Source organism: Watersipora subatra, chromosome 5, assembly GCF_963576615.1.
Source record: "Watersipora subatra chromosome 5, tzWatSuba1.1, whole genome shotgun sequence".
In the NCBI taxonomy this organism is placed as follows: Eukaryota; Metazoa; Bryozoa; class Gymnolaemata; order Cheilostomatida; family Watersiporidae; genus Watersipora; species Watersipora subatra.
In genome coordinates, this window is record NC_088712.1 from 42333215 (window position 1) to 42349745 (window position 16531).

Genomic DNA, 16531 nt, shown 5'->3' on the forward strand with positions numbered 1-16531 from the left:
ATGTAGAATCATGACAGTTTTGGCAAAAACTGGTTAAATGTTGGCTACTTTGGTACACCTCTTAGAAAATTCAAGGTTGTGAGTCAGCATTTGCAACATTGCAACATTAAAGCAAATTGTTGCAAAAGTTGTACTCTGATGTCTGCAAACTCTCCGTATCAAATGAGTTATATACATGACCGTGTTTAGCAGTGCTATGCCATGAATGTATAGAAAATTTCTAAAAGTATGCATCATTTACCAAACATAAAGCAAACAAGGCCAATAATAATGTAACACAATAGAAGGCTGGTTAAATCACTAAAAACCTAAAACAGTAGATACAATAAACTATATTTTGTAAAGAAAATTTGAAATACTTAAAAATATGTATGAGGGACAGTAAGATGCTACAAGCTAATAAATACTAGCTGGTCAGTGAAGGGAAAACTGATCTAAGATTTATTAGCCGGTGTTTATTTTGCATTAAATCTCCAGCATATTGTGTGACAGAATTCACCAGGTAATACTATGACTCTGCAAAGAAGCTTAAGAATGGTTACTTGCTTGCCACTTCACACACCAATTTTCTAGCCCATTATCAATAGTTAGAATACATCATTCAATAGACAATGCCACTGCTCCTTATACTTTTTATCACTTTTTTTTGTTAAGAGTAGATTGCATAGTTATGGTGTGTTATATTACATTCTTTATTGGATTGCCCAACATCCCTTTTTGTTTTCTTTTTTATTATATCAGTAGTACTTCATACAGCCGCATTTATTGTATAGCCATGTCACATCATTCCATGAGCTACTCTTAAACGTTTTAGTCATTTTTAGTCTTTTGAGCAAATTTTTTACATCATTTGAAGTACTTCCTTGTGTATATGCTAAATACAGTTATGCATTTAATTAACACTCAACCAAAGTTTGTAAAAAAAGGTGTGCACATTCCCCGCTTACTAGCACACAAAGATTCATCCGATTTTTGAGATGACTGTATATATTAGGTACAAAATATTTTATGTTTGTGCACCTAGTAAAAAGCTGCTCTCTACTGGAATATTCATTTTAATTTGGCTGCTTCTACCGGCAATTCTGCTTCTTCTTCTTTTTTTTTCTTTTTATTCTTCTGCTTGCTCCTTCTACAATTTGCTATGAGGGAAGCCACTTCTGGAGAACTGCTTTTCAGACTAATTATTGATAAATTTCCATTCTAAACTTGTCTACTGTTCTTTTGTCCGGCATCAATACTAAGTTTTGAAGTACCAAAGAATGTTTGTAAGAAACTAAACTGTAACTCAATAATTCAGAGGTAGGTTTTCGCATTGACTGTAACAAAGAGCTTCTCAAATTCAGAAAAAAATAATACAGCTGATCGTGTATGCTATATATTGCTGACATCCTATATGGCATGTTTAATACACTCATCCCAGAACCAAACACGAGCAAATCGATTGTTCGAGAGCTTTAAAATAAATGCATATGTGCCCACAACTCACAAAAATTATTCATCAACGGTCGTCACAAACTCTTGTATAACGATTGAGCAACACTAATGATGATAGTGTAAACTGGCAAACGTCTATGGTTGATATTGTTTTGCCGAAAGCAAACTAGGAATAATACAGCAGAGAAATGAGAGCATCACATTTTATTGAGCTCAAAGAGTTTATAGAGTTTAAATCAAGATGCCATTTTAATGTGAAAATGAAAAAGGCGGTTTGCAATAGGTTGTATAAATGTGGTCTAAGAAAAGCAATTGTGGTCTAGTGGTTAAAGCGATGGATTGTCTGACTGCCGTTGCATTCTTCGAGAGTTCAGGTCCCGCCAATTGTAGAATTGTAACTCCAAAAAGTTAATAGATACATCTAGACATACCAAAAACAGATACAAACAGAGAAGAAACATTCATAAATATTAGCATATTTATATATGTTTTTATTAATATACTTTATTGGCAAGTAATTAACTTTAGTAATTAATAATAATTTAACTTATGTAAATAATTTCATTTTACTGGAAACAAAAATTTATTTATTTATAAATTTATTGCCAAAAAAATAGTATAAATATATATATATTATATTTATTGTTCAATATATATATATATTTATATATATATATTTTTATATTTATATATATATAGTGAGGTATATATATATAGTGAGGTATATATATATATATGTGTATATAAATATATATTTATATATATGCATATATATTTAGAGGAGGAGGAGCAAAGTATCAAAGCATATGCAGCCTCCATGGCCACTTCAGATAAGTTGCTAGCTGAATTTCAATTGGCTGCTCTTACAATAGACCTACACCCTGATGGTGAGGAAATTGACTGGCACACGAAACCTCTTCATGGTGCTTACCAATGACAAATATCCACAGTTGGCGATCTTCACCAGACCTATAATATAGGTTCTCTATAAAATAGGTTCCCTTTGTTCAGCCACATATTATCTGGCTGAACAAAGGAAACTTAACGGCCACTACAGAGTCTCTAATCATGGCAGCCCAGGAGCAAGTGCACCCAACAAGGCAACTCCAAATAAAAATCCATCACACTAGAGACGATCCTAGATACAGACTATGCAAAGATGCACCTGAGACTGTCAAACACATCATCAGTGAATGCAAGCAGCTAGCAGGAAACGCATACACTGAGCGGCATGATCATGTCGCGGGTGTTGTGTATAGAAGTATTTGTGATGAGTATGGCCTTAACAAACCACAGCACTGGTGGGAAGCTCCTGTAAAGGTGAACAAAAATGACCATGCTAAAACCCTCTGGGACTTCCACATCCGAACTGACAAGCATGTCCTAGCAAACCAATCAGATATAGTGGTAGTGGACAAGGAGAACAAGAGGGCTGCTATAATAGATATAGCAGTACCCAATGACTACAATATAGCTCGCAAAGAAAAAGAAATGTTCAGAAATATCGCCCTCTTGGAGAACAGATTAAAAAATGCTGGAAAGTAAGAACAACTGTAATCCCAGTAGTCATTGGGGCACAGGGCGCAATAACACCAGCGCATAAAATGTGGCTTGCCCAAATACCAACAATAATCAATTCATGTGAGTTGCAGAAAAGTGCGCTATTGGGAACAGCTAAGATCTTGAGGCGAGTGCTCAAACTCCCAGGTCTCTGGTAGGAGACACGAGTTAGAGTAGAAATTACCACCGATACGGGGTATCCGGGGTGAGAAAACAAATTTTTTCATATATGTATATGTATATATATATATCTTTTTTTTAAATTTAACCTTATATATGACTTAAACCTAAATAGCTATTTATTTATTTAAACTTTTGAGAGAGAGTGTGTAAATGAGAGAGTGTGTGCGTGTGTGCATGTGTGCGTGTTTGGGTGTGTTTGTGTGTGCGTGTGTGCGTGTGTGTTTATGTGAGAGATAGAGTGTGAGTGAGAGAAAGAGTGTGAGTGAGTGAGAAGGAGTATGTAAGTGAGAGCAAGGGTATGAAGAAAATAAATAGTCAAAATAGAAATGAAAGAGAGTAGAGAGTGGTGAGAGGAAGTACAAAATACTAAGTGAGAGGAAAACGAAGAATAAAAGATGGAGAGAAAAAGGAAAAGAGGGAGGAATGAGAGGATAAAACAGAGAGTTTAACAGAAAGCCAAGAGTGAGCAAATAACAATAACATATATTAGGGAGTAGAGTGGAAGGAAAAAAAGGAAAGGGAATAAACAATATATACACCAGGCCTGCGAAGCTGAGAAGTTTCTGCAGTATGCTTCTTAATTACTGATATAAGCTATGAAGTACCAAAAGGTATTATGCTTACATCTTATTTCTTCAGATTAGTGTCACACAAACGAAACTAATCTCTACCTTTATTAGGTTAAAACATTTTGTATGCTGTGTGAACAATCAGTGTTAACTGATATCATGGAAATTTCCAAAATATAATCATGAATCTCTGAAAAATCTCATTGTTTACCAAGTACTTCATCAGGAACGCTTGTGCAATAGTCTTCTCAATCACTGCTAGAGGCCATGAAGTACCAAAAGGTACTATACAAATATTTTATTTGTTAACAACAGTGATATGTGAATAGAATGAGATTTGGCCTTTGTGTAGTTGGATATCATCATAGTTTTTTGCAAATAAGTTGATACCATGCAAATTTCTACATCATAAGCATGATTCACTAGAAAACTCCACATCTTATCAAGTATTTCACCAGACAGGATTGTGCAATAGACATCCCAATCAGAGAAAGAATATTGAATCTGGTTCTGTTAAGAAACTAATCAACATCCATAAACCCAATCTGATGATACTTTGTGTTTATTGAAAAATGCAACTTGTTTACAAAAGCTTTATAAGGAAAGCAAAGATTCAGCCTCACCAGACCATTACTAGCACATAGTTGACAACATTTACCAAAGTATTTAGGTATATTTTGGTTATTAATCACTTTAAAAATAAGCGTAAATGAGAACAATACTATTGTTCATTTTGTATTGCACTTTTTAAACTGTGATCTACCCAACCCTGCCTCCATAATATGTTAGTGGAAAAACTCGACTCCGATTAAACAAAAAACGGTAAAAAGGCACTTTTGGTCACAGTTGTACAGTGTGCCTGAAAGATGCTTTGACTCTTAAAATATTTCTTTCTATTTGAATGCGATGCTCGTCTAATAATTCTACCATAAAGAGTTTTTATTTATTTAGACAGCTGGTGAACACATTGAAATCCAATACATAACCTGCTAAAATGTTATTTCCTTTAGTAGATGCTGGTTTACTAAAAATCAGATTATTACAGCCGTAGATGTAATTACACAGTACCATAACCGGCTGATTGTATTATAAAACTAAGTATTTTCGCATGGATGCCTAAAATAGACTTTCCAGTAAACAACCATGATAGTGTATAGTGGGTGTGAGTCCATATAATAGTGTGATCTTTTGAATTTGCTTCTAGCATATCATCAACTTAAAATTATGCAAAATATATCATTGATATATTGCTTTGTAGTACATCGTCAGCTAAAATTTTAACTACAATACTAGTGAAAAATCCAGCAGTGACGCATGTATCTAAGTTTGTAGGTGGGAGCATGTTTACAAAACACTTCAGTCATGACACTCTGAGCAATGTGCAGTGCTGACTAATGCAAGACAATCCTTGTTTTAATGTCCATAGGGCAAATCCTTTATTACATATGTAAAAACTCGGATATTTAATGTGTTTTCCATGGAAGACAACCCGCAAAATGCAAAAGCTCTAAGCTCAACATGGGTAGTTTGTCAAACAGAGGTAAATATGAACTTTGCGGATATGACCGCTTCCGACTATTCAAAGATATGTAGCCTATAATTAGCAGAACCCTCAGCATTTACACAGTAGATTGTATTATTGATACTGAGTTTGAAAGAGGAGGAATAGCAGACACTTTCAATGCGATGTCAAGCTTGAAAGTAACTAGATCCAATCTTACACTAGTGTTACTTAACCATGTAATATCAGTTTCGATGGATATGTTGGTATCAATAGGTTCCCAGTCTGGTTAGTCAAACTTTAGTCATAGACAAAGCGACCAAAATTTAATTTGGTTTGAACCATTTCAGTAGCAGGTTTCATTTGTACTTGGTTTACTTTACATGCCACAGATTTGCTATAGTGACCTAATGATTCACATACAAAGCTTGTAGCATTTTTTGCTGCGTAAGCATTTTCCGTAAGTGATGGTCTCCGTCCACAATATAGATATTTGCTTACTATGCATTGAGATCAATTTTTTGTTATGACTTGTATTTTGAACCGGCCAAGTTTTAACTTATTTTAAATTGCTAATGGATGGTGAATTACTTGTTTGAAACACTGCAAAATCTTGCAGGAAATATTGGTTAGTGTTTTCAATGACCTTTTAGAGAACTCAGTTTGCAATATCAGTAAGGTACTTGAATAGTTGATGATTTTCGATTCTATCATGAACAAGCTCATCTTTCATAGCTATTAAGGGCTTTCAGTTTCGGTTTGAGCATCTATGATGAACTGGTTATTAGATGAGCTCGTTCGCATAACAATTTTACTTGCTCAAAGCGTGAACATAACAATTTGATTGAACTACCCAACGTTTTTGGTGTAATCATTTTATTCATCAAATGTGAGCTGAGAAAATTATTTAATACTATCTGAACAATTCTACCAGATAATTATTTTTAGTTTTTCATTTTCAAACCTTTTTAAGCGCTGTTTAGCAGTTTTTACCATTGTGATATAATTATTTTATATTAACGAACAATTTTAGGCTATCTTTCAAAGTGATAAAATGTGTGAATATATCATTTTTTGATTTTTATATAATTTATTTATTAGTGAAAAATATACAACAATACATAATAAACATTATCACTGGTTAACACAAGCAAAAATATACATATAATACCTTTGATGTGGACATGAGTCCAACAATTTGTTTTTCCCATGCAACATACGTATAATGATTGACAATGAATAACATAGTTCAAACTTGCAAACGGTTGTAATCTTAAAACTACTATCAGGAATAACCAAATATTTAAATACTGGTATTGCTAAGTAACAATAATAGCTCTATATACAACACAGTAGCCAAGCTCCATATCCTCTGGAACCATGTTAGATAGATGTACAGGTACTTTAGTAAGTAGTTGTTTTTGCTCAGGAGAACTTAAGAGAACACATTAAGTTCTATGAACATTAGCTTTAGAGAGCCTGTCAGAGTAAGAGAGTCTCATCGTTTCCGGGATTTCATCTACTTTTTTCTGGTTGGCGTCATGTTTGTCATGTTTATTGAATTACTAAATTAAAGTTTAAATCTGTAAAGATTATGTTGACAGAAAAATTGTTAAGATATAAGCATTTTTCCTAACATTGCCAGCTGATGCATTTTATGAATTCAACTTAAGCAAGTATTGTCAGAAAAATATTGAACAACAGTGTTAAGTCTGATAACAGTAACTAGTTAAGCATTTAGCCTTGATACTAACAAGTAGAGTATTAGGCCATCTTTATTTTTTCCTTCATTCTTTTGTATGGCTCAATATTTTGACCCTCTAGATTCTGACTACTGTAGTGAAGCTTGTGGTTGTGTGAATAGTTGATGGTTTTTTTCTTTGCTTGGTATTGTAATATACACCAGCAGCAGCAAACACCACAGCCATGCATTGCATCTAGTCAATTGCCATGTTACTAGTTCAATATAAAACTTGTTCAGATTAAAGCCATTGAACAATCATATTTTAGAGCAATTTATTGCTATACACCCATTTAACCATAGCTCACCACTTACAGATTCATAGATGCATGTTTACACCAAGGTGTTTAGGTAAAGGTTAAATCTGCAAATTTGATGCTTTTCTTCATTAATCATATTGCATTAAGTGTATCTGGTTCTAAATTACTCAAATTTTCTTTAGTTTTTTTATTTTAATTGCTACTAGTGATGTGCAGCATTTGACAGCATAAACTAAATTAAAATTCCTGATAAAATCTGATTTTTACTGGGATTTTCTTGGTAACTGAGTTTTTCTTTACATAAAGTTTTACAGTGTTCGAAATCTTTCAACATTTCTTTTAGATTGATATAGCAGCTGTGCCGCCAAAATTTGTATCAGCACTTTATACAAACTGTCATCACTTCTCATGGATTACTGGTTTCAGAGCAATCTCTCATCAGGTCAATAAATATATGAGCAAACAAGTCAAATCTTTTCTCAAAAATTGACCACTTTGTTCATATGGAGACTTCCCATTAAATATGCTGGTATTTGTAGTTCATCAAAAGTTTCATCAACTGATAGTTAATCTTTTATCAGTTTAACAAAAATGTTTCCTTTAAGTGCTGTTTCTTTGTTTTTTGCTACAACTGCGTGAACAAGTTTCACATTGAAAGACTGTGCAGCTAAACAAGAATAAACAGCTACAATAAGAGCTTCCATGCCTTAGACACGTGACAGTTTTGGCAAAAAACTGTTTGACTGTTGGCTATTTTAGTACCCTTCTTGGGAAATTTGGGGTTGTGAGTCAGCCTTTAGAATTAAACAAAATCTTGCAAAAGTTTTGTTGCAAAAGTTATATATGTACATGGCAATGTTTAGCTGTGCTATGCCATAAATGTATAGAAAACTACTAAAATTAAGTGCCATTTAGTATACATAAACCAAACAAGGCCAATAATATTGTAACACAAGAAAAGGCTGGCTAAAACACTAAAAACCTAAAGCATTAGATACAAGCAATTATTTTGTGTAAAGAAAAAATGGAAATACCTAAAATATGTATGAGGAATAGTAGGATATATACTACAAGCTAATAAATACTAGCTGGTCAGGGCAGGGAAAACTGATCTAAGATTTATTAGCCGCTGTTTATTTTGCGTTAAATATCCAGCATATTGTACGACAGAATTAACCAGGTGATACTATGACCCTGCAAAGAAGCTTAAGACTGGTTACTCGCTTGCCACTTCACACACCAATTTTCTAGCCCATAATCAATAGTTAGAATATATCATTCAATAGACAAGGCCACTGCTCCTTATACTTTTTATCACTTCCTTTTTGTTAGCAGTACATTGCATAATTATGGTGTTATATTACATTATTTAAAGGTTGGCTTGCAACAAAATTCACATTACAGTTATTTGGTATCAAAAGATTTGCCATGTCTTACTCTGTTGTGTGGTACACGTAGGTGCCAAATATGTGGAAATGTGATTAAAAGCTCTTAAAACCTCAAAAACAAAAAACCGCCGTAGATTGGAATCTCTTGATTTCGATGACGTATCTGTGGATTTTGGTTATTGTCTTGTCAAGTAATGTTCTCGCGTGAATTAAAAGGCCAATACAAAGCTCAATATCAAACTTATCGTAGCAAAAGTTTATGACAAACACTTCGGGTTTTGCCTAAGACCCCGTATCAAATATAGATGCTCGCTACTTTACGGTTTCAGCTTGGCCATTTCGTCTGACTATTCAACATATGTGTACATGTCCGAGTTGCGATCATAAAAATGTCAAATTCTGAATAGTTAAGACCCTGACGTTTGTAGCCTGACGCTCTATCTGAAGAAGATCCTTAACAGAATCAAACCTCCCAGCAAGTAATCACCGCCACTAGCCAGTTCTTATGTGCCAAGCTAGCTAGTACTATTAGTTTCAGCTTGAGAGTGATAGAACGAATATTATTATTATATACATGTATAGGATTTTAATAATGATAATTATCGCTTCATATTTTGAAAAAATAATTACAGATTTTTCTCGAATGACAACATTAACAAATTTAATATTTAAATCTAGTGCTGCACTGATATACTGTTGGATAATATCGACCTGCTTTATTAGCTATGGTTGCATAGACATATCTGTTCATTTCTTTAGGAGCTAATACCACCGGCTACAGAGTAATGTGTCTGCAAGCGCTGTCAAGACATGCCATCTCTTTTTGAATGTTTGTGCTGCCATGATGCTGAGTTTGCGCATCGTCTCTATGACCGCGGGGAGCATGAATGCCTGTGTATGCATCCTGGTGTGGACGAACTTGTGGCGTCCACTCCGTGAGTTGGGGTGGAATAATTACCTGCAATATCATAGTGAGTTTGATTTTCATTTAGTGCCAATAACACCAAATCTATGCTAATGTGTCATGCATTATCTACAATTCTTGTGTTACACATTTAATGCATCGGTTGAACACACATATTCTGAACTAGTGGAACACAAGGATAATTGTTATATTTGGCTTATAAACTTACTACAGTAGAGAGTGTATTAGTTTTATGATTTTATTATTTAAATATTGAGATTATTTTGATAATCAGCACATATTGTTTTTCAATAATTGTTTTGGTAGATAATCTATTCCCATTTGGAGAGCAATTGCCAAATGCTCGGAAAAGGTTGTGTGCATACCGCAATCTTATGTTTTGGTTTATGCCGCAAATCTTGTTTGCAAGTCTGCAAACTCTTCTTCACCATCCGTTGGTCGGGAAAGAGCCCGAATCTTAGACAGCAAGCAGGCAGGTAGACGCCGTCGCTCACCGCAACGAATTTGCGGCATAAGCCAAAACACAAGCTTGTTGTATGCACACAACCTTTGTAACAACATCTGTTGTAATGGACCTCACTCTCAGGTCGTGAGAAATTAGATCAGACTGGCATCGTTTGAAGCCTTCCAGTTCCAAGGCGTTAGAGCTAGTGGTCTCCGTTGACTGTAAAGTAAAAAAGTTATGACCAACAATTACTTTCACATTATTTGAATGAATTATTTAGCTAGATCAGCAACTTCATGCTTATGTATTATTAGCTACTAAAAATTTCGGTTTTTGTCAGGCTGTGAAGTAAAAACTGTCAAAGTTTTACCTTGACAAGATGGCTGCTAGCTATCAAGATGGCTGCTGGCTATTACATACCTCTGCTGCTCAGAGGTATGTCCGAAATTGTCGTCTGCGAGACTGTTACGACGACCCCCTCTCCGATCTTGTCTCTGGTGCCCTTCCATTGGCCGCCCCGACAAATCTATCCTCTGATCCATCATAGTGTAGGCCCTGTATAGTGCGCAATGCGCCGGACTATCACATCTACTGTCACCTGACAAATCAAGCTCCCAATCGAGGGGGTCCTCCCATGTTTTGTGACGATTCTGATGACCCGACGACAGGTATATTTAAAAAGTGACAGACGAGATGACCATTTATCAATGTAGGTGACAAGGATTGCGTAAATAGGATTACTAAAGGTACGGCTGCACGTAACGAATTTTTCGTTGGTTCGGAGTTCTGGCTGAAATCACGAAAAACGCAGAATTAATCGGTCGAAATTCACAAAATTATTTTAGCTGTGCATGCCCACCGAGTTCGTCGACGAAACGCTTTTAATAGATTAAACAATTTATTAGCGAGCACGATTCTAGCAGCTTTAGCAATTAGTATAGTCCAAGACATGTATCGCGACACACAATAAAAGTACCAAAGCAATTCAACATAGAACACACGATGTATCTGTTCAAGTTGCGCTATTGTTAGTTAGCGAGCACGACTCTAGCAAATTTTAAGATATATGTAGTCCGAGAACATAATGCGACACGCAAAAAAAAATATTAAGAAAATCCACCATTGTAAATACGATGCAACCGACTTGATTGCGCTAAAGATTGCAACATTTTTTACCACAAAACTTTTGTTGCTCAAAAGGAAATATAATTTAAAAATAAACAATTTGTAGCTTTAGCGTCCAAACAATAAATACATACAATAACGCAATCTAGGCAGTTGCATCATGTGTACTATGTTGAATTGCACTTATACTTTTATGGTGTGTAATTATACGTCTCTTGGACTATGCTAATTGCAAAAGCTCCTGGAATCGTGCTCGCTAGCACGATTCTAGCAGCGCAGAATAATTCTGTGTGTTTCAATCATTTCGTGATTTCGGTTAGAACCAACGAAAAATTTGTTACATGTAGCCGTACCTTTACTAACTTATTATTTGTCCATAAATCAATACTTTCAACCGAAACTTCACTAGTTTTGGTTTGAAGCAACTGGTTCAGCATTTATAGACTGCCAAATAATTAAAGTAAACAGCAATGTAATGCCACGACATTGACAGCAAATCCGTTTCCAAGTCTGTGACTGACAGTGATTATTGAAAACAATCCCGGTCTATTTTCAGTACAAAAAATGTAGCCCTAAAAACCTAAGACAGCTGTCACTCTTCGCAGAGTAATCAGCAACGCTCCTAAACATCACTAATAAGTTTGTGAAGGTCGCTGGTTGAGCCATGCTTTTGGCTAGCAGAAGTTTAAACTGAGCAAGTTTCAGGTTTTTAACGCAACCCAGTGCCACCAGAATGGATATTTGTATTAAAATAACGAATGTGAAGAAAGAGGTTGTTTTGGTTACCAACATGAAAAAGGTGACAGTGATTTTAAAAGTGACTATTCTGATGACAACTTTGTGTGGTAGGACCCCCAATCGATTGCTGCCATCAGTCCCTCATTATGCAGGGTGCACTGCTCAGCAATGCACTGTAAAATATTGTAAATTTTCATTATACAAGATTAATTTGTATCATTATCATTAGTCTAAGAATGTAAAATCCTCTTCCCCCTTTTTGTGTTATATTATGTTGAAGAATCAGAATTTCAAATTATAATACATTTCTCTTGGAGGATGACATATTTTCATTTTAAGAAAAAAATTGTTTTTAAATGTCGTTATTTAGCTAGTGTGCCTAGCTTTTACTCACAGTTTCCAAGTTTATGAACAAATATTAACACTCACACCATGTAAGTATTTTCTTTGTTGGTAGAGGCAAACGCTGTGGCTTGGTATCACAATGTTCAGGAGTGACAGAAAACGGAGGTTCTGCGTAAGGCATCCGCCAGAAAAGAGTGATGCAGCTGCCAGCAGGGAGTTGATGACGTGAGCTCTGTTCACCCTGGCAGCTGTTTCTCAAGTGTACGATTGGTGACAGGAGGCACATGTAACCTTGAACTCTACCCATCCCCCTTCTCGCACCATCGTGAATGAGCAGGGGAGGGCGCAGGCGGGACAGTGAAATAGTCGCTGGAGTGCTCTCACACTTACTATTATTTTCTCCTATTTGATGGAGGAATTGGGTCTGAAATCACAACACAATAGTTGACTTGCAATGAGATTTGTACAACATAATTTCCAGCTATTATATCATATTTGCTTGATCAGAAAAAGAATAAATATATAGCCATGCAATCATGACACAGATTTTACAAAACCTTATCAGAATCCATGATATGGTAAGCATAAAAATGTGAGTAATAACTCTATGGATATTATTTATTTTTTGTCAAGTTTGGTTAAGTTCAGTTCTATTTTACATGTCATTGGAGAGTGAATGACGCTGGCCAACATAGCGCTCAAACTCTTCCCAGTCTTCAGTGGTTGGCACAAACTCTTCATCATCTAATAGTAATAATAATCATCTAATAATACTAATATGCTATTAACGATGATACCAGAAAATGACTAACTATTTTATATAACATATCTATAAGTGAGGGGGTTAAGGAATTTGGCAAAATTAATCGTGAAACTTATAACATTATTTTATCAATTATAGATTAATATATTACGTTTTACAGATAGACATGCAGTATGAATTAGTTTTGTTATTATAATAATAATAATACTCGTAATTAAAAAGATAAAATACTAATAATATCATACTACACTTAAATGACACTAATATTGTAATATTAAATCAGATCAGATCAGATAAAAATTTTCTGCAAAAGACCCTCCAATGGAGGTAAAAACAAAATAGCGGAACTCAGCTTAAAAGAGCAAGCTAGCTATTCAACCTCGGCACGAACTTCCCTCACCGTCCGAGGCCAAAAAGAATATCTTAACTGATCGGTATTAATGTGGGGCAAGTAATACTTCCCAAATTGAGTAGACAATGCAGGAGGCCTTCCCTCTTTATCAGAACCACTTTCCCTGACTTTAACTCCCACATTTATATCAATATCACCTCCGACGATTCTACCAAAAATATTTTTACGCAGTCTGGATCGTCTCTCCTCCAGCGATTCAAAAGAAGTATTCTCTCTTAAATTAGTGAAACTAGTAATTCCTTTTTTCTTAAAAATAAATCTCAGTGCTAGGTTTTGTGTCTGCTCTAATGATAAAATATCTTTTTTAAGATGTGGATCCCAAACCACGCACCCATATCAAGGCCTGGTCTTACCAAGGACGTATATGCAGCCTTTCTAGTTCGAGCATCCGCATCTCGGAGTACCCTTCTAAGCATCCCAATTAATCGCTTCCTTTTAGATTAAATTTTGCAAATGTGTTTATTCCATTTTAAGTCACTCTGGAGCTCTACTTCAAGATACGGATTAGATAAGACGCTTTCTCGTTTTTGGGCATATAAGAAAAAAGAAGTCTCTTTATTTGACATGAGATGGGATTTTCCCACTGAAAGGTGGTAACATTTCTTTGGATTAAAACTCATCTGCCAGAGATTCGCCCAAGCCTCAAGTGAATGCATATCTTGTTGCAATGTAATGGCTTGATCTCTTGTAGCATATACCAGGGCATCATCTGTAAAAAAGTCTACACTGAGAATTTACCTTATCAGGAAGGTCATTAATAAAAAGTAAAAACAACAATGGTCCGAGCACCGAACCCTGCGGCACACCAGAAGTTACAGACACAATATTTGACAGTTCATTTTCTACCTCAACTACTTGAGTTCTATTCTCTAAAAATGATGTTATCCAGTTTAAGACTTGATCGTGTATTCCATAATGTCAAATTTTATAGACCAGTTTTTGATGATTCACACAATCAAATGCTTTAGAAAAGTTTAGTATTATTATATCCGTAATCACATTTCTATCAAAGTTCTTAGCTAGATCATCTATTGTGCAAATAAGCTGTGTTTCACAGGATCGTTTAGCACAAAATCCGTGCTGCACATCTGTAAGGATATCATATTTATCTAGGTGGGCACTTATGTGGGAATGGATAATATGTTCCAACAATTTACAACATACGCTAGTTAATGATACTGGCCTATAGTTGGCCGGATCATGCCTTGAACCTTTCTTATAAATAGGCACTACTTTTGCATGTTTCCACACTGAAGGTAATTTCGCTGTGTTTATTGAATATTGAAAAATATTTGTGAGTGGCCGAGCAAGAAAATGCGAAAAAGTTTTTAATGTAATTCCTTTTATGTTGTCAGGACCCCCAGCCTTGCCAACTTTTACACCATTGAAAAGTTTAAGTACACCAATTTCAGTTATTTCTATGGGATTAGTGTCTTTAAAACGAGGTGAAGCTGTTGCAGGTAAGTAATCATTTTTATCCAAAGTAAAAACAGATTGAAATTGTTGGTTCAGTGCATTAGCTTTTTCAATTGGTGTTTTAGCCACCATATCACCCCCTCTAAGTTCAGGAATGATTCCACCATTATTTGAGCGACTGTCTCGCAAATATCTAAAAAAAGGTTTGGTTTCACCCTCCTATAAAGGAACAAATAACTTGTCAGATAGATACTGAGCCTTTCTCTTTTTTATAATTTTTTTTATTTTGTTTTCTAAGTTTTTCATATTCACTGATGTATGTTTGCAACCCGGTCTGCTTCATTTTGTTGTATATATTACGCTGTTTTTTTAATAGTCTTTCAGTTTGCCTATCCATCCATGGTGGTTGAGAGGATTGTTTTTGTATCTTAGAAGGCACACATTCAGTGATAACATTTTCCATAGCATGTTCAAAAAGTGACCAGAGGACCTCTATGTTATCATTTTGAGCTATTTTCTTATCAATGTCCTCACTTAAAGCAGACAAGATAACTTCTGCCTTTGTCAGGTCGGCTTTTTTATAGAATTATATCTTTCTCTCAGTCCTCTCATCATCTTTTACATTTAAGTGTGTCTCTATGTCAATGATGTAATGGTCACTTAGTAATGGTTTATGAACAATGATAGATTTAATGCAATGTACATTACTGAATACTCCATCAAGGATATTTCCTTTTACATAGGTAGCTTCATGTATATGCTTGGTTAAGTTTAGGTCTGCAACACTGTCTAGTAATGCTTGTGGTACATCCCCAGTTGGTACAGTATACTCTGCCCAGTTAATAGATGGCATGTTTAAATCTCCACAAACAATGAGGCGGGTTTTTCTAGAATTAGCTATACCAGTCACCAATTCTAAAAGGTCCGGAATCAGGTGTGGATCATTACTCGAAGGAGGTCTATAGAACACGAGAATTAGCAATTTGCTATTTACTATCTTTAGTTCAACTAAAAGTGCTTCTGTTTCTGGAAGCTGCATTGGAATCTCAGTTGCTTCAATATTTTTGTTTACAGCAATAGCAACTCCCCCTCCGTGACAATTTTGATCTTTCCTAAAGATTTGAAAACCACTTGGTGTAAATTCTCCAGAAGCAATACTACAATCTAACATAGTTTCTGAGAGGCATAACACTTGTGCCCCAGATGTTTTAACCTCCCATTCAAGCAAATTCACTTTGTTTCTCAAGGATCGTATGTTTGTGTATGATATATTGATATTAGCGCTCAAAGGTATTTTACTTTTGTTTCCTAGCTTTTTTGTGTAGGTCTACTGACAACTGCTCCCCTCTTTATCATCACATCTTCACCATTTTCTCTCCTTTCTTTTAACTCTTGTCTTAAAAAATACTGTTTCTCCCTTTCTCGTTTGGTGAGATCAGGATTTACAAATATAGCGGCAAAAATGCCGTCATTCTGCAGTGCAGCTCTAGCCTTACCAACAGTCTCCCACTTTTCTCTCTCAGACCCAAGTTTAACAAGCAGTGGTCTATCAGACCCGCTTCCTAACCTAATAGTCTTTCCTATGTTTATAGATCTATCAATCTTATGGATCAACCTTTCAACCAGGCTTTCATCTCCATCTTTTACCCCAGAAATCACGATATTGCACTTTCTCTTTTCTCGCTCACTAATCTCTTGAGCAATGAGATCAATATCAACTACTGCT

General features: G+C 35.3%; 2 protein-coding genes across 2 annotated transcripts; one reads left to right on the forward strand and one right to left on the reverse strand.

Annotated features, from left to right (window-relative positions):
- The first annotated feature begins 2502 nt into the window (after positions 1-2502).
- LOC137397374 (uncharacterized) lies at positions 2503-2979 on the forward strand. The gene has a single exon (XM_068083665.1). The coding sequence runs from the start codon at positions 2503-2505 to the stop codon at positions 2977-2979; it is 477 nt and encodes a 158-aa protein (XP_067939766.1).
- A 12412-nt stretch (positions 2980-15391) lies between these two features.
- Positions 15392-15976, reverse strand: LOC137397375 (uncharacterized). The gene has a single exon (XM_068083666.1). It carries the CDS (start codon positions 15974-15976, stop codon positions 15392-15394), a length of 585 nt encoding a protein of 194 aa, XP_067939767.1.
- Between the last annotated feature and the right edge of the window lie 555 nt (positions 15977-16531).